The sequence below is a fragment of the Neltuma alba genome, unplaced genomic scaffold, assembly GCF_004799145.2.
Source record: "Neltuma alba isolate B1F8T4 unplaced genomic scaffold, ASM479914v2 tig00010322_pilon, whole genome shotgun sequence".
In the NCBI taxonomy this organism is placed as follows: Eukaryota; Viridiplantae; Streptophyta; class Magnoliopsida; order Fabales; family Fabaceae; genus Neltuma; species Neltuma alba.
In genome coordinates this window covers 467,131-491,968 of record NW_021635234.1, presented here as the reverse complement: position 1 = coordinate 491,968, position 24,838 = coordinate 467,131, and the positions used below count along the sequence as shown (strand labels likewise).

At 33.3% G+C, this 24,838-nt stretch overlaps 1 protein-coding gene across 1 annotated transcript; it reads left to right on the top strand.

The window, feature by feature from the left end:
- Positions 1-10,573: 10,573 nt before the first annotated feature.
- On the top strand, positions 10,574-22,434 carry LOC114755694 (pre-mRNA-processing factor 19 homolog 1). The gene is made up of 18 exons (XM_028944558.1): positions 10,574-10,699; positions 10,814-10,899; positions 11,294-11,365; positions 11,503-11,565; positions 13,738-13,824; positions 14,568-14,715; positions 15,135-15,256; positions 15,613-15,729; positions 16,110-16,205; positions 16,302-16,361; positions 17,115-17,189; positions 17,640-17,744; positions 18,180-18,299; positions 18,395-18,472; positions 18,547-18,643; positions 18,745-18,796; positions 21,710-21,780; positions 21,890-22,434. The coding sequence occupies exons 1-18, from the start codon at positions 10,687-10,689 to the stop codon at positions 22,003-22,005; spliced, it is 1,578 nt and encodes a 525-aa protein (XP_028800391.1). The 5' UTR covers positions 10,574-10,686; the 3' UTR covers positions 22,006-22,434.
- Positions 22,435-24,838: the final 2,404 nt, after the last annotated feature.

Here is a 24,838-nt window from a genome sequence, read left to right as displayed (position 1 = left end):
TGTAGAGAAGCCAACTCGAGTTCCTAAAGCTATATTAGGAGTTTCTTCCATCTTATTCTTAGTTTCACTCTTTAATTCATAGATTGTAATTTCTAATATTTATATTTATGATTTATAACTATATTGAGGATGTAATTCTGTTGAATTGCATAGAAACTGAGAATTGGATTGTGTTTTGCACTTTAATTGATTGATTGGATTAGTGTTGCCTTATGTTACATTGATTCTTCCAATTAAGTATTTGAATCTCTTGATAAACTAGTTAGGATGCTACCATTATTAATTGAGATAGTAAAACACATTTTGTAGAGTATAATTCATATTTAGCATTGAAATGAATATGAAATTCATTGTTTGGAGAAGATGTCTTCACAAACCTAACTTAATAAAGGATTAAAACTCAATTAAAAGTGGAACTAGGATAGTTGGTAGATTTGGCCATCAAGTATAACTCATTCACACATTTATATTTACTCACTTAGTTAAAAATCACAAAAAGATTAGATAGCTTTATTTAGCTCTTAATTAGATCATTACTCGCCTAATTACATCACAAATTTCACTTGGTGAATTTGATATTGGTACTTAGATTACTAGGACACCTTTAGGCTCTTCAAGAGTTTGACCTAGGTTACTATTGCTATATTGCATTAGTTAGTCCAGTTTTATTTGATAGTCAAGTGACATGGCTCATTAAATTTAGCATTGTTACGAGGGAGCCTTGGTCCCTAGTAATCGTGTGTCCAAATATCATTGTGAGGAGGTTGTGTTTGTTGCATGTTTACTTGTCTTTTTTATTTTTTGGCATTAAAAAAAATTTCTTGAAACTCCAGCAAATAGTTTAAAGTGTTTATGTTTGCATAAGCTTTGCTTACATACTTGCTTTTAGCTCATTTTGGTTACTACATAATCATTGTTATTTACTGTGAAATCTTTTTCAACCATCTTATTGATTTTGATTTTGAAAGTATTTTCAAGTTTTAAAGTGTTCACCAACTAGAAAACTGTTGTTGACACTTGTTTGGAGTATCTTGGGAAGTGATTGTAGTGAAAAGATTGAGATTGAGATTGGATTGCATTTGGGCTATCTTTCTATATTGGTTCGCTAAATCTATCCAAATCGCCATGGCACTTTCTGTTGTCTACCACGAGACTTCTATCTGATAAAAGGAAGTTGCTCTCTATCTTAGATGCCATGGCACATTTGTTGAAGCATCAGAGCACCTGTCTTTGCTAAAGGATTTTTTTAAACGTATTTTGACCTATTTTTGAGTGATTCTTGTGGGTCTTTAGCATTCTTTTGAGTGTCTAATTATGCCCTGATTTGATTTTGAGTAGATTTTATTTGTTACATTAGTTAATTCATTCAGTTGTTTGATTCTTGCATTATGGATACTCTTTGGATTAATTGCTTAAAGAGATTTTAAAGTTCTTTTATGACCAGATATGGAAGAGAGACACTTTAGCCACTTGACACTGAAATAAATAAGACTTTAAGAAAACTTAAGAAAGAAACTTTGCTTGAGGGGACTAGTGATTTTCACTTTAAACGTTTTACACCTTTTACACCTCCACATTCATTACATTCTAAGCATTCTTATGATTATTCTAATTTTTCTGAATATGAATCTTCTCTTCGAGATTACATAGACCATCATTTTGTCATGGATCAAAATAATATGCCTAGAGTTAATAAAGCATCTAGAGTTAATGAAACACCTAGGGCTAATAAGGTACCTAAAGAAAAGGAAAGGCCTAATCTTAATAACAACAGGTGAGGGCAACAAGATGAAAATAATGGAGTTAATAATGTTAGGCATATGAGCATAAAGGAAATGAACTCTTCCAGAAAGGAACTTTGATAAGTGCTTTACCTAAGTTTTATGACAATGCAAATGAGGACCTATATAGGCCTCTCCAAAACCTTTACATGATTTATTCCTCCATGAAGCCTGTCGGAGCACACCTAGATGATGTTTTAAGTAGAGCCTTTTTGTTTTTTGTTGAAGTAAAAGCTGAGGAATGGCTATACATATTGTCCCAATGCTTTGTATCACTCTCATGGGAGTAATTGAAGAAACAATTCTTGGAGAAATATTTTCCAGCATCAAGGACAGCTAGAATAAGAAAGGAGATTTATAGTGTTCAACAAGGAGTTGCAAAGAGCTTATATGAGTATTGGACGAGGTTCATAGCTCTTCTTGCTAAGTGCCCACACCACCAAATCTCTCAACCACATTAGGTCCAGTACTTCTATATGGGTTACTAGATCACCAAAAGTCCACCATTGATGCTATTGTTAGTGGTTCTTTAATTAACTTAACTTCTCAAGGTGTATAGGATCTTCTAGAGAAGATGGCTGCAAATAATCAACAAGTTGGTGTTAAAGACGCTGTTGAGTTATATGAAATAGGAGCTTGGCAATCAGATAAAATTTTGAGCAAATTGGAAATCTTAAGTGACTAAATGGTTTACATGCAAAAGGCCTTGTAAACTCAACAAAGCCACTAAGTCAAAGCCCTACACACTCCTCCCATGACCCAAGCCTTTGTTCCTACCACTTATGATGTGTGTACTAGCCCTATGCATACTGCTCCTAATTGTCCCTCTATGGGTGACCTAAAGATATTGCTGCCATGAACTTCAAAGACCCAACTAATTCTCCCAAAACACTTACAATAATGGTTGAAGAGGAGACTTCACCACTAAGTAGAGTAGCGATGACAATAGAGGATTTTAAAGTAGTCAAGAAAAGGAGAATTTGTATAGAGGCACTGGAAATTCTCAAGAACAGTTTGGGAATGTCTCTAGAGGAAATTATGGTAGGCCATCTACGTCAAGAGAGATCCCAATCCAAGAGTCTAGTAGAGAGGGTGCCTTAATAAAGATGATGAGTAAGTTGTGTGACAAAGTGGAGCAACTTGAGATTAAGAACAAGAATCTCCAAGCTTTTGTCTCCCAAATGGAAAATTTTAAGAGTGAGAAAGATACTAAGAAGGATGAATCTACCTTTCAACATTGTCATTAACTCTAAGAGCCTAAATGCTATAAGCTTGAGGAGTAGGAAGCTAGTTAGAAAGAAAAATGAGAAAGATGAAGATGTAGAAGATGTTTTTGATGAGAGTATGCAAGTGCAAGGGCTAACCTCTATCGCTGTACCTTCACTTAAGAGCATAAAAAAGAAGAGAATCTTGAAGAAAAAGGCCACCACACTTGTTGATGACATGAGAAATGATAGGGTTGCTAAAAAGAGTTCACCTCACATGCAAAGAGCCAATATCACTAAAGATAATGAGGTAAATCTCAAAGAACTTTCCTTTCCACATTCTTATCTTTCAAGCATGAAAAAGTCTAAACCTAATGATGGAAAAGATGATGAGTTATATAAGTTGTTTAGCAAATTGAAAGTTAATGTGCATTTACTTGAATTGGCCTCTCAACCTAAATATGCTAAGATATTGAGAGATCTTTACAAGTACAAAAAGAAATTAAAACTTATGCTTTTGTAGTTTTTAATTGTATATTTTGGGTTAAGTTAGATGTTTTAGTGTATCGAAGGTAACTGAGTCATTTGTGTGCTTTTATAGGACAAATCAATTGTTTTACTCTTCATTTGACTCTTATGCACCTCATTTACCTTTAACTAGATGATTATGAGCTTAAGTTGATCATTATAGGTGGTTAGAGGTTGAAGACATCAAAGGATTCATGGTTCTATCTAAGGTGTTGTGGGGGATGGATGAAAATCTGGGTTTAAATTCTAGGTTGTACACCAGAAGGGGGAGATTGCCATTCTCACTTCTTAGCTCAATTTTTTTATCCAGATTGCTCTTTTCTTCATCTCTCTTCACTTCTCTTCCATTTCCTATCATTAATCTACCAGTTCTACCTCATTTCCCACATTTTTCACTGATTATTCTCCTTCGTTCGTCCTTTGATCATTGGTACCATGGCCATGGAGATTGTTGAGCTTTGTGGAGCTGTGATTCCAATCATGAGAGGCTAGATCATGAATCCTTGATGTCCAGAGAATCCAACTTGAGTTCCTGAAGCTATATTGGGGGTTTCTTCTATCTTATTCTTAGTTGCACTCTTTATATTCATAGATTGTAATTTCTAAGATTTAGATTTATGATTTATGATTGTATCAAGAATGTAATTTGGTTAAATTGCATTGAAACAGAGAATTGGATTGTATTCTGTACTTTAATTGATTAATTGGATTGGTATTGCCTTCTGTTATATTGATTCTTTCAACTTAATTGTTTGAATCTCTTGATAAACCAGTTAGGATGCTAGTGTTGTTAATTAAGAGAGAAAAACACCTCTTTTAGAGTATAATTCATGTTAAGCACTAGGATGAATTTGATGGGTTATGATTCTAGCTAATTGAATTCATTTTTTGGGGAAGGTGTTTTCACAAACCTAACTTAATAAAGGATTGAAACTCAATTGAAAGTGAAACTAGGATAGTTGGTGGATTTGGCCACCAAGGATAACTCATTCACTGCATTCATATTCACTCACTAAGTCTAAAAATCACAAAAAGATTAGGTAGCTTTCTTTAGCCCTTAAATAAACCATTACTTGCATAATTACATCACACATTTCACTTGGTTATGTACTTAGATTACTAGGACACCTTTAGGCTCCTTAAGAGTTTGACCTAAGTTAGTATTGCTATATTGCATTAGTTAATCTAGTTTTATTTGGTAGTCAAGAGATATAACTCATCTTCCAAAGAGTCCTAATTTCTAATTTTTGAAAGCCTTTAGAATTAGTTATGAATTTTTGAAGTGAGATCATTTCTTGTTGTATGCCATTTGTTGTGAGTTTGCCATGATAAAATTCATGATACAGAGGGCAATTTTTTAATGCCATTCGCTAGGAGCTCACCATAACAAATCTATAATGAATGCCTCAAAAACCAAGTTATAGAATTAGTTTCAAACATGATTTTTAGAAGGTATGGGTGTTAGATATGATGATTAGTTTTGATGATGTCAAATAATAGAGTAAAAAGTTTACATAAATTATTTATCTCATACTTTGACTAACTATCGTACTTAATATCTTCTGTAGTTTTCTCAAGAAAAGAAAGGAGATATTATGTTGAACTTTGAATCATGGAGAATAATCAAGAGGAAGAAGAAGAAGAGAGATTGAGAAAAGAAGAACTTGCAAGATCAAATGGAAATATCAAGATTCAAATTCATAGATTTGATATTGGAGGTTGCTACACTCAATTAAAAGTTTGAATGGCTCAATCAGAAGCTAAAATGCACAAACTGGAAGTTATATCATCATATATTGAGTCACCCTTCATATAAACATTGAAAACAAGCTTCAGAAATGATTTTTACAGGCATTGATCGATCAAGAACTCGAGTAGAGGCTTATCAAGTAAATTATCAAGTAAACACATACTTTGTTATGTTCTATTCTTTGTTTAGCTCTGACATATATTCGGTATTTCTATAATATGTCTTAAACCACAAATTTGTCTGAGGCGAAACTTGATTCATATGAAACCAGACTCAGAAACGGTTCATAGATACCAAGATCAACTTCAAAGAGTTTTATATGAGGGAGATATGTTGTTTGAAACATTACAGTTGGGTTTAACGCCTTTATTCTCCCATTTAATCACTATGATAAACATAACTTTGTGACTACAATGAATCTTAGGGTGGTTCTTGTTGCATTAGAAAGTAGACTCAATTCTAGGGATAGCTTATTTGCAAAATTTGGAGTTGAATTGGAAGATTCATGATCACTCAAAGTTGACCTTTGTTTTGCTTGAATCAGAATTCAAATTTATTGAGGCAAAGACCAGCAGTTCTACATAGATTGATTAAGCTCTTGATCAAATGCTACTCAAACATGTTATTGAGTAAAAGCATTAGAAGAAATGAGGAAATAAAAGGCCATTATCAGATGTTGCTCGAGCCTGATCAAGCAATTATATACTCTATCACTTTATCGAGTTATTGGTACTATCCCTTCAATTCTTCTCTTCTATCTTCATACGTATTAGTAAGGTTTTATTAATAACATGTTGGATAAATGGTTTTCAGATAACGTTATGGATAAATGTATTTATCGATCACTTGATTGATAAACAAGGTCTTCGATAAGCCATCAAACAAATTGCAAGTTTCTCTGAATAACTGTTAAGCTTTTATCCGATCATCTCTTGGATCATTGACTGCATATTCTGAAATTATATACTGTTAAGTTTTATCGATCACATGATAGATAATTTACTCTACTCAATAACTTGCTAGATTGATCGATCAACTGATCGATCATTGGTATAACTGCTTAATATAAGATGTTGTAGGAAACAATCGATCACTTAATCAATTATTGGTTGATCGATAAGCAGTCAGGAAAAAGGTTGAACTTTCTCACTCATAACACAAGATTTATCGATCACCTGGTCGATCAACGAGTTATCGATGAGAAAGTCTTCGTACTCACTTTATATTCTGGTTAATTCACCATTTATCGATCAGACATTAATCGATAACCTACTCTATCATTGCATGATAACTACTGGTTTTATCGATAATGTGTTTTGTTTGAGTACTCTGTCAACATCTTTAATCAATGAATTGATCGATCAGTCATTCATCAATCAAATGATCAATCATTATCACCTTCACTACATATATCTGTTTTGAGCCATTTTTAGATCACCTAATCGATCATTCATTTATTGATAAAATGATCAATCATCCTATCATTCAAGACTTTGTTTTCACATAACTTGATCGATCAAAGTCTTTTCCTGATCTTTTTTAAAACATCCTTTATCAATCATTTATCGATCACTTAATCGATTAATCATTAATCGATCATTTAATCGATCATCATCTATTCTGTGACTTTATTGTGAAAATTTTGTTAAAACTTTTTTTTGATCATTTTTTCTATCAACCATTTATCAATAAAGTATTTGATCAACACACTTTGAAAATATATTTCTTTCATACTTAGCTTTATTGATAATATGATCGATCAAATAGTTTTTGATCAAGTGTTCGATAATTAAATGAGTTCATTTCATAACAGATATTCACAATGTTCTTCATTCATCTCTTTGTCTTCAAGCTTTTCTCAGCCTTCCTTAATCATATTATTCTCTTTATAAAGACATGAAGGCATGCATATCTAGAAGAAATTAGCAATGCACAAAATACAAAAGAATTTCACTTGCTGAGGACACTCTGTCTGTATTTCTTCATTTATCGATAATTTGTTCGATCATTGTTTGACCCATAATTTACTCGATAAATGCATATATTGGCTATAATCTTTCTTACGATATTTAATCAATAATATGATTGATCAAAGACTCATCGATCAAGGTATCGATCAAGTAAGTTCATCTTACTTTCTGAATATCTAATGATTGTGATGGAACCCAATCTTTATATGGTTTTCTCAAGTGTTTTCTAATGTTTTGTAACCCTTTACTCTCATTATGCATGCATTTATATCCATTTGATTACATTGCGTCATACTTTGTATTTTGCTATTTAAGGGGTAAAAAGGGTCATTTTTCTCTCCTTAATTGTAATTGCCTTGATTTGAAATCAGTTAGTCTTTATAAAGCTCTTTGTCATGATTTTCAGGCAATTGGAGAAGGATCCAAGACCCCAGATGGGGCATAGATGGAGCCACAAAGTTACAAGGACGAAAACACAAGAGCTTGGAGTGTTTTGCCTCCCCAGGTCGTGACATGGACTTCTAAGGTCATGACCTGTATGCCCTTTTAATGAAACTGCGCGATTTTGGACCTGAGTCAAGATGAATGCTTTCTGCCCTGCCAAGTTGTGACATGACACTTCTGAGGTTGTGACCTTGGCCTCTTAAGTCGCGATCTAACAATCCTGAGGTTGCGACCTAAGTGTGTTAAGTGAATCTATGAGTTTTGGAATATGTTTCTGAGCTTCTACACCTAAGGGAGGCAGCCACCACAAAAGGGGAGTCTTCTATTCTGTTGCTTTGTAAAACCACTATGGATCAATTAGCATGCTATAATGTTTAATATTCTTTCTACACTAGCATACACTGAAATGTATATTTTTTAAAGTGGGGGGTTGAGTTCTATATAATTAAAGAAAAATAGAATGATGATTATATTATTTTCTCTTAAATTTAATTTACCTTGGATATATTATAGTTAATAAATTATATTGTCAATTGCTCATGTTCATGAATATAAGCTACATAAACATCCCTATTGCGTCTGACATTGTTTTATTTATGAGTCAATATGAAACATTAATGAAAAATAAAAAAAAACCATAAGGTGCTAATTAAAGCCTAGTTAAAACTATAAGAATTTTTAGATGGATTATCCTTTAATTTATCCTTTAACTAAAACCCTAACACTATAGTATGTTGCTTTGTAAAACCAGTATGGATCAATTGGCATGCTACAATGTTTAATATTCTTTCTACATTAGCTTACACTAAAATGTATATTTTTTAAAATTGGGGGTTGAGTTCTATATAATTAAAGAAAAATAGAAGGATGATTATATTATTTTACTCTTAAATTTAATTTACTTTAGATGTATTATAGTTAATAAATTATATTGTCAATTGCCCATGTTCATAAATATAAGCTACATAAACATCCCTATTGCGTCTGACATTATTTTATTTGACATTATTTTATTTAGGAGTCAATATGAAACATTAATGAAAAATAAAAAAAAACTATAAGGTGCTTATTAAAGCCTCGTTAAAATTATAAGAATTTGTAGATGGATTATCCTTTAATTTATCCTTTAACTAAAATCCTAAAACTATAGTATGTTGCTTTGTAAAGCCACTATGGATCAATTAGCATGCCACAATGTTTAATATTCTTTCTACACTAGCTTACACTGAAATGTATATTTTCTAAAATGGAGGATGTTGAGTTCTATATAACTAAAGAAAAATAGAAGGATGATTATATTATTTTACTCTTAAATTTAATTTACCTTAGATATATTATAATTAATAAATTATATTATCAATTGCTCATGTTCATAAATATAGGTTGCATAAACATCCCTATTGCGTCTGACATTGTTCTATTTAGGAGTCAATATGAAACATTAATGAAAAATAAAAAAAAACTATAAGGTGCTAATTAAAGCCTAGTTAAAATTATAAGAATTTGTCGATGGATTATCCTTTAATTTATCCTTTAACTAAAATCCTAGAACTATAGTATGTTGGTTTGTAAAGCCACTATGGATCAATTAGCATGCTACAATGTTTAATATTCTTTCTACACTAGCTTACACTGAAATGTATATTTTTTAAAATGAAGGGTGTTGAGTTCTATATAACTAAAGAAAAATAGAAGGATGATTATATTATTTTACTCTTAAATTTAATTTACCTTAGATATATTATAGTTAATAAATTATATTGTCAATTGCTCATGTTCATAAATATGAGCTTCATAAACATCCCTATTGTGTTTGACATTATTTTATTTAGGAGTCAATATGAAACATTAATGAAAAATTAAAAAAAAACTATAACATGCTAATTAAAACCTAGTTAAAACTATAAGAATTTGTAGGTGGATTATCCTTTAATTTATCCTTTAACTAAAACCCTAAAACTATAGTATGTTGCTTTGTAAAATCACTATTGATCAATTAGCATATTACAATGTTTAATATTCTTTCTACACTAGCTTATACTAAAATGTATATTTTTTAAAAATCAGGGGTGGGGGGTTTGAGTTCTGTATAACTAAGGAAAAATAGAAGGATGATTTTGGTATTTTACTCTTGGATTTAATTTACCTTAAATATATTATAGTTAATAATTATTTTGTCAATTGCTCATCCTCATAAATATAAGCTATATAAACATATCTATTGCGTCTTACATTATTTTATTTAGGACTCAATATGAAACATTAATGAAAATTAAAAAAAAAACTATAAGGTGCTAATTAAAACCTAGTTAAAACTATAAGAATTTGTAGATAGATTATCCTTTAATTAAAACCCAGAAACTATAGTATGTTGCTTTTGTGAAACCACTATTGATCAATTAGCATGCCACAATGTTTAATATTCTTTTTACACTAGCTTATACTAACATGTATATTTTTTAAAATGGGGGGTTGAGTTCTGTATAATTAAAGAAAAATAGAAAGATGATCATGGTATTTTACTTTTAAATTTAATTTACCTTAAATATATTATTGTTAATAAATTATTTTGTCAATTGCTCATGCTGATAAATATAAGCTACATAAACGTATCTATTGCGTCTTACACTATTTGATTTAGGAGTCAATATGAAACATTAATGAAAATTAAAAAAAATGCTATAAGGTACTCGTACAAATTAAAACAAGTTAAAACTATGGGAATTTGTAGATGAATTGTCCTTTCACGCACGATACAGGCCTTGCTCACGCATTGTAGGCCTTAATCCTCATTATGGGCCTATTGATTGGATTGGATCATTCCCACATCGCTGCATGCGCCCCAGTCAATGCCGTTTGGTTGAGGGGAATACCTATTTTCCCCGTTTCCTCGAAGGCATCCACTTCTCCGCGCTGTCTCTTACATTCGAAGCTCCGTTCTGGTAAATAAATCTGAAGGAGTAGCAGGGTTTGAAAAACCCAAAACCCTAATTTTCGGTTCAGCCATCATGAACTGCTGCAGTAAATCTCTTGCTCTCAATACTTCCTTTGCGTTTCTCTCGTGTTTATTTAACTCTGCATTCGTGAGGTCATGTTTGAGTTTCATTTCTGCTGATTTCTTTACTGTCCCTACAGTCTCCGGTGAGGTGCCCGAAGAGCCAGTAGTGTCGAAGAAGTCTGGATTGCTCTATGAGAAGCGTTTAATTGAGAGGCACATTGCGGTACCTTTTCTCTATCCCTTACTCTCGTGCTTCTTGCTGGCCTTTCTACTATACGTTGTTGAGCTTGCTTGAAGAATGTGAATTGGGTCTTGTGGAGGATGAGGAGGAAAGTTAGCAGAAAGAGCGATGATTTGATAGAACATATATTCTTAGATAGTAAAATAAAAGGGAGATTTAGCTCCGCCTTGGAAATTAGGGTACATAATTGCGTGAGCGTTTTCTCCTTTCAGGTTTCCTCTAGCATTTAGTATCTCAATTGAGGAATATCGCTAGTAAAGTCAACTAGTTTGTAGAGTTCTTGGGGTGATTAATTATTTATGAACTGTATATCAATGGATGTTCTTATTACTACTGTTTTCTGAAGCTTTTTTAATTTTGTTAACCGAATGCGTAGGACTATGGAAAATGTCCAATTACTGGAGAACCTCTTACTTCAGATGACGTTGTTCCAATTAAAACAGGCAAGGTATGGTGCTACTGTTATCAGAATTAAAACTTTATAATGAGCCTATAAGTGGACTAACTTCTCACGCTGTGCGAATTTTTGCTTTTCCAAGACGTTACGTTGTATAGGCAATTCAATCTGGATACTTTGTCTTGCAGATAGTAAGGCCAAGGCCTGTACAAGCAGCAAGTATCCCGGGCATGCTTGGAATGTTTCAAAATGTATGGCTTTTGAGGCTTTAGTTTAGCACATTAATACTGTTTTTGAGATGTGTTATATTTGCTGCGGAATGTTTGTAGACTTGTATATTATATTTATTAATTTATGTGCTTTCATTTTTCTCTGCGTTGGGACTCTAAACTTTGTTACTTGTTCAGTGGCTAGAAAGTCTGGCGCTTGACTGTTAATTTTTCTATATAGCAGATCTTTGTTTCTTGGATGATGATAGCACTCACAGTTGAATGTTCTGTCAATTGAGTATCTATCTTTTTAGCTTTTCATATAAATGTAATTCAGCTTGACTTAGAGACCTAGATTATGTCTGGATTTTTCATTCTGCACTGAATATGACAGAGGGAAAAAATCAACAATTAGTTTGAAGTCTAACCATTTTATTTTAGTTCTGGCATCCTTTTTCATTTTATTATGTTGGAGATTACATTATTATATGCATATTATAATAATACTGAGATAGGGGAAAATTTTCTTCTAGCCAGTTCAGACTCAAATAATCAGCATGTTAATCGTAATTACCCAGAGGAAAAAAGGAAAAGAATACCATCTAGAGAAGATGGTTGACTACGCTTTAAGAATAGTGCCAAGCTGACACTACCTAGCTTCAGGGATGGTGATGGAGATTGCGGCATCATGTGATTATTGTAATTAAGTTGTTCATATTGATTTTATTTTAATTTAGGTTTATTTGTTTATTTTAGAATCTTCTTTTTGTTTCAGTTAATTTAAATTTTTTGTTTAGATTATGACAAAATTATCCTGTTTTGAGAGTCATGTCTTTTAGGTGGGCTTGGAGAAGTACGTTGCTCTGTCTGTGTTTTTTATTTGTTCGTTTTAATAAAATAAATTTAGAGGATCATTAGCCCTGCATTTCTTCATGAGGGCATTCTGGATTCTCTTTTATCATCATGCCTGTACAGTCTGGAGAGGCATGTTATTTCAAGTAAAAGCTTAGTTATCATCAGACGAAGGAAAGACTTGTTGGTCATTGACAGCAAAAATTAGAGCTCAAAATTGGTATATTACGATTTTGCATGGTATTATACCTACGAAATATGCTTGAATGGGGAGTATTATGTTATGTAATTTGAGAAAGAAGAGGAAAGAGAGGGAAAGAGTAGGAGAAACAGAGAGAGACGAGAGAGAGGGAGTCGAGAGATACTGAGAATTCAGAATTGATTCGATATTCACTGGAAACAAAACATCACACATGCAATTGATTTAGGAACCCCTTTAGATAGGTTAGCTCCCAACGGCTAATTCTGTACGGAATCATTAAACTACCTGAAATCAACTAACTGAACCAACTAACTGTAACTAACTACTTATATTTTTAATATAACATATTAATTTACCTAGTGATGGATTTCTGTTGCATATAGCTTTGGTTGGTCAGAAGTCAGGATTATAAACATGTACACAATGTGGGTATTGTTGGATGGAAGGTACCTTAGGACTAAATACTGTGATAGGCCAAGGAATTTTCACTCTGACAGTATGCAAGCTTGTCCTCTAAGAACTATGTTGTAGGGAAAGGTTTGTTAGCTAGTTCTTAAGTTTAACAAATACATCCATTTGATTTTCTATTTGTCCATAACGTGGTTTCCAGTAATTCAGCAGAGCTAGATTATAAAATACTAGAAAATCCTGCTTTTGTCAAATTAAATGGCAAGGTAGACAGACATCGTCTCTGAAGATACCTGCAAAACACAATGTAGGGCTGTGATCTGCAGATTACATGTAAAGATTGCACTTTTTAAGATCGAGTCATTTGCATCTTGGTATTAGCTTGTTGGTGTGCATTTATGTGTATTTTTAATTTAATTGTTTGAAGTGATATCAATCAGTTGGGATCTTTTAAGTGCTTCTTATTTGTCATGCAGCTTTCACTCTTACCTGTACCTGTTGTTTGTTAAATCATAAATCTTGCTTTTCTCAAAGTAATTGCTCTTTGTTTCTTAGCTGCTTTTTTAGCAGCTAAACTCTTGAAGCGGTCCAATCTTATATTCTTTTTGTTGCATTATCATGCTTTACTTGTTGGCTCACAGTTTTACTGCACAAGATTTTGAAAGAAATCGTTAAATTCAAACTAAGTTTGCTTAGCTTGTGCTTCATTGTGTAGTCTTCCAGTTATGGTGAGTTTGTTTGTCAACTTGTAGGAATGGGATGGATTGATGCTGTCTAATTTTGCATTGGAGCAACAGCTACACACAGCAAGGCAAGAGCTAAGTCATGCTCTATATCAAGTAAGATCAACAGCGTCTGGTGACATGACTATAAAGTTTCCTGTCTTTATAGAATTTCACAAGTTTGTTGACTGGAAGTGATTTATGCTGCTTCATCATGTCTGTCATGTACGGCCAACTTAAATTGTGCCTTCTATTGATATATTTCAATGCGCAGGTGATTTATTGATTCATTAGAGTAAGCATTATAATCGGGTGTAATAGATGGCGTATTTCAAGAGGATTTTAAAGTTTTACCTCGTGATGCTGTAATATGAATGATAAAATTTCCTCTCTATGGATTTGTGGACGTTTGCTTGACTGGAAGTGTTATACGGTTCTTTGTATTGTTGATCTGATATGGTCAATTTGAATTTTGCCATTTGAATATGCAATTAATTTATTGATTAGTTATATTAAATGCAATAGTTGTTCGTGATGAAGGCAAATTTCAAAAGATTTTAATGTTTTAACTCTTGATGTTGTCTTATGCATGATAAACGCATTATGTCATTTTTTTTACTTGCAAGCTCTCTGCATCTTGGTGGTCAAGTTTCTTAGAAACAGTTTAATTGTTTGTTTCTTGTACATAATAATTTGTTACAACTCTTTTGTGCTTTTTTTTTTTTCTGGTGAATACTGCTTTGGTTTTGTTATTAATTTTTGCTTACATGATTGTTTAATTTTGAATCTAAAATTTGAGAATTAGATTTAGCTATTTTATTTGCAATGCCAGAATGTTACTTAATTAGTTTAATCTATAGCATGATGCTGCTTGCCGAGTGATTGCAAGGCTTAAAAAGGAAAGGGATGAAGCACGGTCGTTACTTGCACAAGCAGAAAGGCAGTACCATGTTTCTGCAGCAAATGCGATGACAGCAAATGCTGTTGCTCTGAGCAATGGGAAAAGAGGTATTTATGATTTTTTTTTTCAATTTTCTTGTTTCTCTATTTACCTGTTCTCAATGTTTAGAAAGCTGGAAAAGAGGCACATAACCGGTCTCATTACTTCTACTTAAATTTGAAAATTGAGGCATGAATGATGAAATATATTAATACTAGTTTCTTTATATATCTATATAATTTTTTTTAAAATTAATATATACTGATAAAATTAAAATTAAAAATATATTAATTTAAATATGATTGGTTCGACCATAGTTTGACCAGTGTCCAGCCATTGAACTGTCAACTAATGCTTTGACTCATGCAATGACCAGGGTGGGTTTTGTTTCTTCTAATAGTTTAATGTGAAACTATGTAGAGATGGTGCCTGTTGTAATTAGGTTTTTTAGTGTCTGCAATACTAATTTGAAGTGTTTGTGTTTTAGCTGCTGAAGATGAGGAAATGGTCCCTGGTGCGAAGAAAATACATACTGGAATCACTAGTGCCATAATTGATGAGCTGACTGAGTGTAACGCATCTCTGTCACAGCAGAGGAAAAAGCGGCAGGCATGTTAATATAAAAATTCATTCTGCATTGAATTTTCCATACCATCTCGATTCTAGGAGTCTTGTTTTCTTTTTTGCGGTCTGACCTTTGCTTGATTAAAGCTTTTGGGCTTATCTGAATCTAATAATACTGTTTTCTTTTTGACTTGTTTGTTGACTTATTTGGTCTGGTGAAATTGAAGTAACAGTAGTGTGCTTTTAATAACTATCGTCTGGTGAAATTGGAATATATATATATATATATATGATTTGATCTTTTTCTTGTGCCAGTCAAGTATTCTTTGGGCATTCTGATTCTGATTTTGAGTTGGCTTCTGCACCTGGTTATTATATATAAATGTTCCTTTTTGATTCAGATTCCTGCTACTTTGGCTCCTGTTGAGGCTTTAGAGGGATATACCCAGATATCCAGTCATCCCTTTCACAAAACGAGCAAACCAGGCATTTTATCTATGGATATCCTTTATTCTAAGGTGTGGGATTCAATCTCTAATATGCTTACATGTAATTTTCACAGAGGGTCATATTTGGCTATTTAATCACATTGGGCACTGATTTTAATTATGGTGAAGGACAATAGTTATGCTTTCCAGAGGTGGGCTTCATTTCAAAAGATGAAATTTCTTTCTTTCTTTTTTTTTTTTAATTTTTTGTCAGTATAATATTTTATTGTGTTATCTTGACCATATCCTTTCTTTTATTGGCACTGTGCTTTTACTTTTCAATTTGCTTGGTGTGCCCACTTTTATCTTTCAAATGACCTGCATGGGATGTTTCCTGGACCTTTTGAGCATTATGTAAACCATACAATTATGGGTTGCTGGTAAGTGATTTCTCGTTGCTTGGTTAACAGGACTTGATTGCTACTGGAGGTCTAGATACAAATGCTGTGATTTTTGACCGGCCATCAGGGCAGATATTATCCACACTCAGTGGTCACTCAAAAAAGGTTTCCCTTCCCACCTTCTCAACCGCCCCCCAAAAAGAGAATGCTTGCACTGTCTTTCCCAATAATCATTCAGCTGATTGACCATTTTTTTGTTAGGTTACAAGTGTGAAATTTGTAGCTCAGGGCGATCAATTTATAACTGGTTCAGCAGACAAGGTAGTTGATGTTCTTTATCTAATTAATGACTTGTTAGTATTCTTTGCTCTATGCATTTTCTTCCCTCATCTTTCTCATCCCTACCGTGGTGTTGACCATGCTGTGCTAGATGTTGATCTTCATCCACATTCATCATTTCTTAGCACTTAAAGTTTTGGCACAACATCACATAACCAAGATTGTCTTGTGTTAATCTATTTTTCAGTCTGTAGTAGTTTTTGTTAGATTTGTATTTTGTTTTAAGTAGTTATGTCCTAACCATTGGTTACTTTTTATAAACTATAAGGGTGTTTATACAACTTACAATTGTGACTATGAATTGACTTCAAAGATGGAGAATGGTTCCATCTGCAAATATTTTGTAAGATATGCATAGTTATTATTACTGCATCATTTAAGTGGATTAGTGTTTTTTATGCTTGGAGAGTACACAATAGCGATGTGTAATTTATGTAGCTGACCTCACATATGGGGATAAAGTTGCTTGTTGATACTGTTGTTGTTGTGTTCTTGTGCTATTTCCCCAAGTGTTTCCAAGATACGTTTCCTTCTTTGTGTTTGTTTATTCTGTATTCTTTTTGCAGCTTGCTCTTATGTTCTAAGCACTTCATGAAATATGTTAGTTAAGTAGTTGAATGCAGGTTTTTGCCTGAGCATGCAGTTCCGCTGTCATTCTTCCCCCCCCCCCCCCTAATTGTCTTCCGTATTGATGTATCTTCCATATTGATGAAGGATTCCTTATTCATATTGCAGACAGTTCGTTTGTGGGAAAGCTCAGATGATGGTAACTACATCTGCAGACATGTATTGAAGGATCATACAGCAGAGGTGAATGAAATTCATTGCAGTAAATCACAGCCCATAGCCAGTTTTTCTAGTGAAAGATAGGTTTTGGCATTTTAAATTGTTTGCGTCTTATCCTCATTTAATGGACATATTGTCCAATAACTATTATTTCACAAATTTAAGCTAGGGTTTCTTACCCAAATTTTATTTTTCCTGAGTTTTTGGTTCCCTGTTTTTCTTGCTTGGTTTATCAATTTTCATGTCTATAGGGTGTTCCTGTCTCTTCCGTTGAGGAATTTTATGAGCTAGATTTTTTTGGTAGTGATGAATATTATCACTAATCACTATGAATTTTGGAAAACATTGTTTCTAGAGCTGAAAAAAATTAATGAAAATTTTCTGTTATGATGTTGCTTATGATTTACTTTTCATTGTGATTGTCTCGTTGGCTGCTACCCAATATAACAATGACATGCATATTCAATTTTTCAGGTGCAAGCAGTCACTGTCCATGCTACCAACAACTACTTTGTCACTGCTTCCCTCGACAACACATGGTGCTTTTATGACATTTCTTCAGGGACATGTCTGAATCAGGTATGGTCAGTTTTAGGGATGGGCAGTAAAGGCATGGCAAGACATGCAAGATTTTAATCTGTGTGTAACGCTAAGGGTAATCAAAGAGAGTAGTATGCATTAGGCAGGGTATGTGAGGTCTTGTGGTGCAATGTGTAAGATTAGTTTACAATTAGATATTGTGTTATGTAATTGTATAAAAAGAGAAATAAGTTAGGATTTGGTCGTGGTAATTAGCAGAGATGACCATTAGTAGCTAATGGTTATAAATAGATGGCTTAGAGACTAATTATAGTCAGGCTTTTGGTTAACGGAGATTTGATTCCCCTGTTTCTCTCTCTCTGTCTCTCACACGCACCCCCCCCTCTTGTATCTCTTTTTGTGCCCCTCTCTCCTTTATCTTTCTCTCCCGCGAGAATTACAAAGACACGTCACACTTCATGATGAATTTTGCAGGTTTCAGACTCTTCTGGATCTTCTGGAGGCTATACATCTGCAGCTTTTCATCCTGACGGTCTCATTCTTGGAACTGGCACTGTAGAAGCTCTTGTTAAGATCTGGGATGTAAAAAGTCAGGTATGCGGTCTTGTTTCTTATATTCAAATATTGATATTTGCAACGTTCCTCATTGATAATTTCTTTACATATTTATTTCTTTGATGTTCGTGCAGGCAAATGTTGCTAGGTTTGATGGACATGTTGGGGCTGTGACTGCTATATCCTTCTCCGAGAATGGTTACTTCCTTGCGGTATGTGTTATAACATAAAAGGAAAGGAAGGATTGTTGTTCATAGTGTTCTTATTATACTCCTAAATTTGACAGACTGCAGCGCATGATGGTGTAAAACTATGGGATCTACGGAAACTGAAAAACTTCCGGACTTTTGCTCCATATGATCCAGACACTCCAACAAATTCAGGTATTCATTTTCATCACATCATGCCCTTTTAATAGGCATATATGCGCATTAATTAAGTTATACATATTCTGAAAATGTGTAACTTTGTGTGAACTTTACAGTGGAATTCGACCATAGTGGTTCCTACCTTGCAGTTGCAGGATCTGATGTAAGGTAAGTGATTGCTCATATGTGACTGGCTGGTGGATATGTTGGTTATCGGAAAACTGCTGTTTGTAGTTGATAGGATCCTTTGCTAATGTTGGCTGCTAAAGGAGAACTGAGAAAACGGGTGCTGAAATTCATACCATGTCATATCTCATTGCCACCACAAGTGTGACAGCATTGAAACTGATGCAGACATCTCAAAATACTCATATACTAAGGAAATAAAGACGAAAACACCACACATCAAATGAAAGGATTTCTTTGCTAAAATATCATACAAGAGATGGTACAAAAGACACTGATAGGCATGAGGATACTCAGTTATACAGTTTAGAACACTTAAAAAGAAGATTAACACACAGACTATAAACACTTGGAGAAGGTTACCACAACTCTTGGCTTTGGAGACATCAACCCTCCCAGAGATTTCCTTCCCTAAAATTATCCTTTTCATACAAGGTCGGCTTTTACTATATAGCCACTCGCCCCTACTGTTGTAGTGGCTGAATGAGATCAAGCCCATAGTTAGACAAAATAATCTAATCATAATTCAGTAATAAAGGGTGTATCCTAAGATAGATAGGAACGTAGGATAAAACAGCCTTAATTTATCTCTAGCACTGATTTTTCTAGTTTATCAAATAAGACAAGCCCATCAAAACTTTATTTTGGGATTAGATATCCTAAAACCTGTCAAGAAAATATAAAACCAATTCATTAAACTTTAAATATATGTTGGGAATTTAAAATGTTGAATGATAACTTCAGTGCTGTCTAATGCAATTGTACTTATTTTCTGCCCTTCATGATGCGTTATCCTCTCTTTCCAAAAGAAAACTCGAGTTTTGAAAGGGATAAATAGTTTGAATAAGATGAGAGGCAACAGTTGGCTATTTGGTCTCTACTGGGCCATGGGCTGTGCAGATGTGCAGATCTGTGTGATTCTTTCTTTTAAATTTCTGTTTAGTAGAGAGATCATGATTCCTTTCCTGATATATCTGAGGATTTGATTTAGACTCCTAGAATCTCAGCCTGATCATAGTATCTCGCCTAATCCCTAGAATCTCGGCCTAATCACCTCATTCATTGAGGGAATTGTATCTATTTAAGACTGCTATCCTATTTGAATAATGCAGAACTTCAGAATCATTAGGTTCTTCGGCAACTTATGCAAGAACTTGAAGCGAGCATTGGGGGAGGTGGTGGTGGTTGAAGAAACATCAATTGCAAAATTTGAAATTTGAGTTTAATAAAGACAATTCTTTAGAAATAGCCAAAATTATAATTTGATTAGTAGTTTCCCTCGGTATTATTTCAACTTCAGCATTTTTACCTACATCGGAATTTTTACTCTCTTCTTGAAGAACTCAGCCTTCTTTGCTGCTTGCTTACCTTCAATGTCAGCGCTTAATTTTTCCCAGGCGCTATTTTCTCCTCACATGTTCAATTAAGCATTTTGAGTAGCCATTAGAACATTGGCATTCTTACCCTCTTCATGTTGAATAGAACCTTCAGCATCTCTTGTTTGCTTTCTCTTTTGAAGTTCCACTTGGATCATCATCAGCATTGAATAATAAACTGTCATTATAGCATCCCATGGGTTATCCAATCTAAAATTGATCAAATATAATGATTTGTGTTATCATGTCCTTAGATAACCTTGTCATTGGGATATTGATGGGTTTTTTGCAAGGAACAAAAAATCGGATTGGACACTAAACCACTCAACGTAGTGGTTTAAGGGTTAGTGGGTTCAATTGGGGTTGATTCGAGATCAAAAACCGGTCATATTAAAATAATATAATTTAATTAAAAATAATAAAATACAACAATAGTAATTATCACTAATGACGAAATATAAGAAAATACAACAATAGTTTGATTGTAACAACAAAGTACTCTGATCCTAAATACAAGACCCATTATATTACACTTCAAATGGGTCTTGTATTTAGAACCGGAGGAACACAATAACATTGAGATATTTATGATTCTTCAGTAACTAAAATTAATAATCATTAATACCAAAATTATTATTAAAACTTATTCAAATTTATAGTGACTAAGATATTAGAAGTTGAATGAGAAAAAAATAGAACTAATAACAATATAATCATTCAAATCGGTTTTCACTAGTTCACTACCAGTTTGATTGGTTCACTCCTGTTCGAACTGCCAATTTACTGGTTTTTGGTCTGAACTGGCCAGTCCGATCCGATTATTTGTTCCCTGGTTTTTTGTTTCTTTTCTGTATCTATTGAAATTTATTATTTTCTTTACGCTCTTAATTATTAGATAATTAGTGGCATTATCATGCTCAGCTTCATGGAAATATAGTTGTCTGTTGATCATAACTAAACACCATCACAAGTCAATCATGACAATAAATGGTGTGGGTCCTGTGCATTGCTTGAAATTTGAAACATGAGTCATGCTGCTGATGGCTTATGGATAGTGTGCTTATCAGAGTTTTTAAAATAGATATATTGGAGAGGAAGATTGATTATCACTGGAGTTTTGAGAGTTAAGAGTATTATGACATATGGGATTCTCCCTCAAGATCTAACGTCCAATTCTTATTTTTAGAGCGGTGTTTATCCTTGATTCATAGTCTACCTCAGGGCTAATAACGTCATTTACTTGAACTGTATGCACTGTAAAAGCCTGAAATATTTTAAAGTAAAACCTGTGTTAAAAAATATGGAAAACAATTATTAAAATCACAAGTTGGAGGCTTGGCTTAAAAGTTAATAGATCTTACGTTAGAATGGGGAAAAACCTGAAAATGGCCCCGTTAAATGATTAATGCCTCTGATCTGCTTAATGTGGATAAGATCAGCTTTTGCATCCTCTTTATTATGCTAAACAGTGTTTATTTTATTTGTTGGACTTATTTGCGGTGACTGGTTACTTGTGCAGGATTTACCAAGTTGCAAATGTGAAATCTGAATGGAACTGTATTAAAACTTTCCCTGATTTGTCTGGAACAGGTTCTTTTCTGGTCCTTTTTTTCCTCTCTATTTTACCCTCAGGTTTCTCTCTTAACCGGTGTGTACTGTTCTATAGTTACTAAGATTCATCCATGTAATTATTTCACAGGGAAAGCCACCTGCGTTAAATTTGGTCCAGATGCCAAATATGTAGCAGTTGGATCGATGGACCGTAATCTTCGAGTATTTGGCCTTCCTAGTGAAGATGGTCCTACTGAGTCATAAGCTGCTGCCTGTTCCCAACGCCTAATTTTGATGGATTGAGAGCAAAAGTTGCTGCTGTTGTAGTATCAATGGTTGGTCTAATTTGATGGATTGTAAAGTGAATGAAAGCTGTGATTCTTCTCATTGTTGAGTCTTTTGGAGCTTGTGGGTGGAGAGATTGTCTACTTCCAGAATTTCTGTAGCAGCGTCACCTGTAGCCCGTGTCCACAATTGGAAAGGACTGAGAACAAGTCGTATGTCCAAAACCTAAAGCATACGATGAATCTGTATTATTTTTAGCAGCTAGATTATCTATCTTGTAATGTGATTCCTTGCTAGTGAGAAAATTGAAATTTGTCGGCCATTTTCTTGTACTAAATATGGTTGTAGATGGTTGAAGATTTTTACAAATTTTTATGATTTAATAGAATGACCGATATTGCTATTAAACGAAGTATGGCAAGAGTATAATACCTTCTTAGAAATTTGTTCTCGTCTAAAATATAAAAACAAATTATATATTCACAATAAAAATATTTAAATACAGTAATAGAGTTCATCAGCCAGAGAGAAACCAAAGCTGAAATAGTCATGATAATAATCAGTGACGCGGGCGTCAAAGTAGGGGAAGAAGCGTAGAAATGATGATATATCCTTTTCGATCGTTTTCTTCTCCACGTACAGCAAACTGAGTCTGTACCTGTGCCCTCCTTTTCCTTTCACCACTATTGGGTCAAAAATAAACGTTAGTATAGTTTCATACAGACATAGATAAATAAATTTAAACAGTTAACCAGAATTCTTAATATCGGTAGACCGTTATTACAATCTTTTTTTTTTTAAACAATTGGAAACTATTTATATCAAATTTTAATATTTTAAATTTATTTATGTATTTTTTCAAGTAAAACTGCAATGATATTTACTTTTATAAAATGTTAGATTTGCACCTTTGTATTTTGATCCAATGGTGGTAAAGAGATGAGAAGGGTAAAGGAGGGAAAGGGTAGAGAAGAGGATCTTTGAAGATTTCATGGGACCTTTCAATTATGGTATCTCTTATTTGGAATAAAGATAGTTCAACTGTGTCTCGTCTTGATCCCATTTGATTACCTTTTTTTATTTTATAAATTTATTTTGTTTTTGATTTTAAATATATGATCTAATTTGCGATGCAATTAGATTTTATATTTGGAAAGTAATATTTATCATTGATGATGTTGTTTACAAGTTTTTGTGCATGGGTGATATGAAATTTTTCAGTAAACATTTTGAGTTCATTTATTTCTTTTGTCTCTCAAGGTTACACGAAACAATTTTTTTATCTGCCAATTTTCAATTATTGCAAATGATTTTTGCTAATTTTTATATACTATCTTTATATGGTTTTTATCATGTGTTTTTAAGCTCCATGTATGGTTGGTTTGCAAGTAAAAAAATTTCAAAAAGAAAAGATGATCCCCGCCCCATCCTAATTATATCCCAGCATCTTGATTATCAAGGACAGGATCGTCCTGATCTCGTCCTATCTTATGAACACTCTGCTCGAGATTAAGTGTAATGTCCTCATTTTTTCTTATATTTTTAGAAAATAATTCAGGGTCCCTTTTATTTATTTATTTTTAAATTTGGAGCATAGGTTAATATTTGAAGGCTGGTTAATTAGTTGTTTGGAAGTGATTTTAGGATATACTTGATAAGCCCAATTGAAATACTAAAATTCAGATTAAGACTTATAGTTTTAATAAATTCTTAATTAGGCCAAGTGATCTAATTAGAAAATTATGAGTACTGTTATGACAACCATCCTTTCAAAACCCATTTAGATTAAATTTTCACAATTTATTTGAAAGATTAACCATAATAGAAAAGAAGAAACCTTAAAATTTTAAAATCACTGTCATGGTTAAAAAAAAAACAAACTAATATTACAAGCAACATCGATCATTAACTTGGACCTTGGGCTTTCAAAGTCCAGAAATGCCATTAAATCATTAGCCCAAACCAAACTCATTTTCAAACATGCAAACTGACAAATTATTTTAATATAAGTTATGGAGCCCATTAGTCAAAAGTCAGCACTTTCAAAAAAACGTAACACATAAAATCTTAAAGACCTCTGGCCTTCTAACGGCCTCCCATATCAGATAGTAGTAATTAAAAGTATTAGTTTACAACATTAGAGTAGATGAGCCGTATGTTTAGATGAGCCCTATGTAGCAATATATAACAAATCAGCACATAGAACAAAAACATAAAGGTTATATGAGCTATAACAGTACACTATGCCTCTGGAGCCTTCCCTCAAGGACCACCACCTGAACTATTACCTGAAAATAGTAAAAACCATGGGGTGAGACAAACGCCTCAGTAACTAACTTTCTAACTTATCATACATATTAACATATGCTCATGAGATGTCAAGTGGGACAATTATTAAATCTCAAGAGATATAGATATATCAATGGAAATATAAAATATGTATACTCAAATAATCTTAATCATCCAAACCCTCATTTCGGGGCTAACACATAAGTTACATAAGTTTATCCCTTACTATAGGAGATCAATTAGACATATAGGCCTATCCCACACTTTGGAGGACGAATAAGAAGTCACAAAGGTCTATCCCTCATTCTAGGGACGAAGGAAGCCAACCAATGTACACCAATGGTGGCCTTACCACACGGTAGAACAATGTTCAATCTAAAATCCAAATAATAACCAATCATTCACAATATAATGATGTCTTAATTTTTTCTCAGTATGATCCATAAGATATAAATTATATATTTTTTCAAACTTTTCGATCACAATTCTAAAAATCCCACAAAATAATTTTCATAGTTCAAAA

Excerpts from the sequence above, each read along its gene's own strand:
- LOC114755694 (XM_028944558.1), top strand. Across the intron at positions 13,825-14,567 it reads TAAGTCATGCTCTATATCAA|CATGATGCTGCTTGCCGAGT; the intron begins GTAAGATCAACA and ends TTTAATCTATAG. Across the intron at positions 18,300-18,394 it reads TCTGGGATGTAAAAAGTCAG|GCAAATGTTGCTAGGTTTGA; the intron begins GTATGCGGTCTT and ends ATGTTCGTGCAG.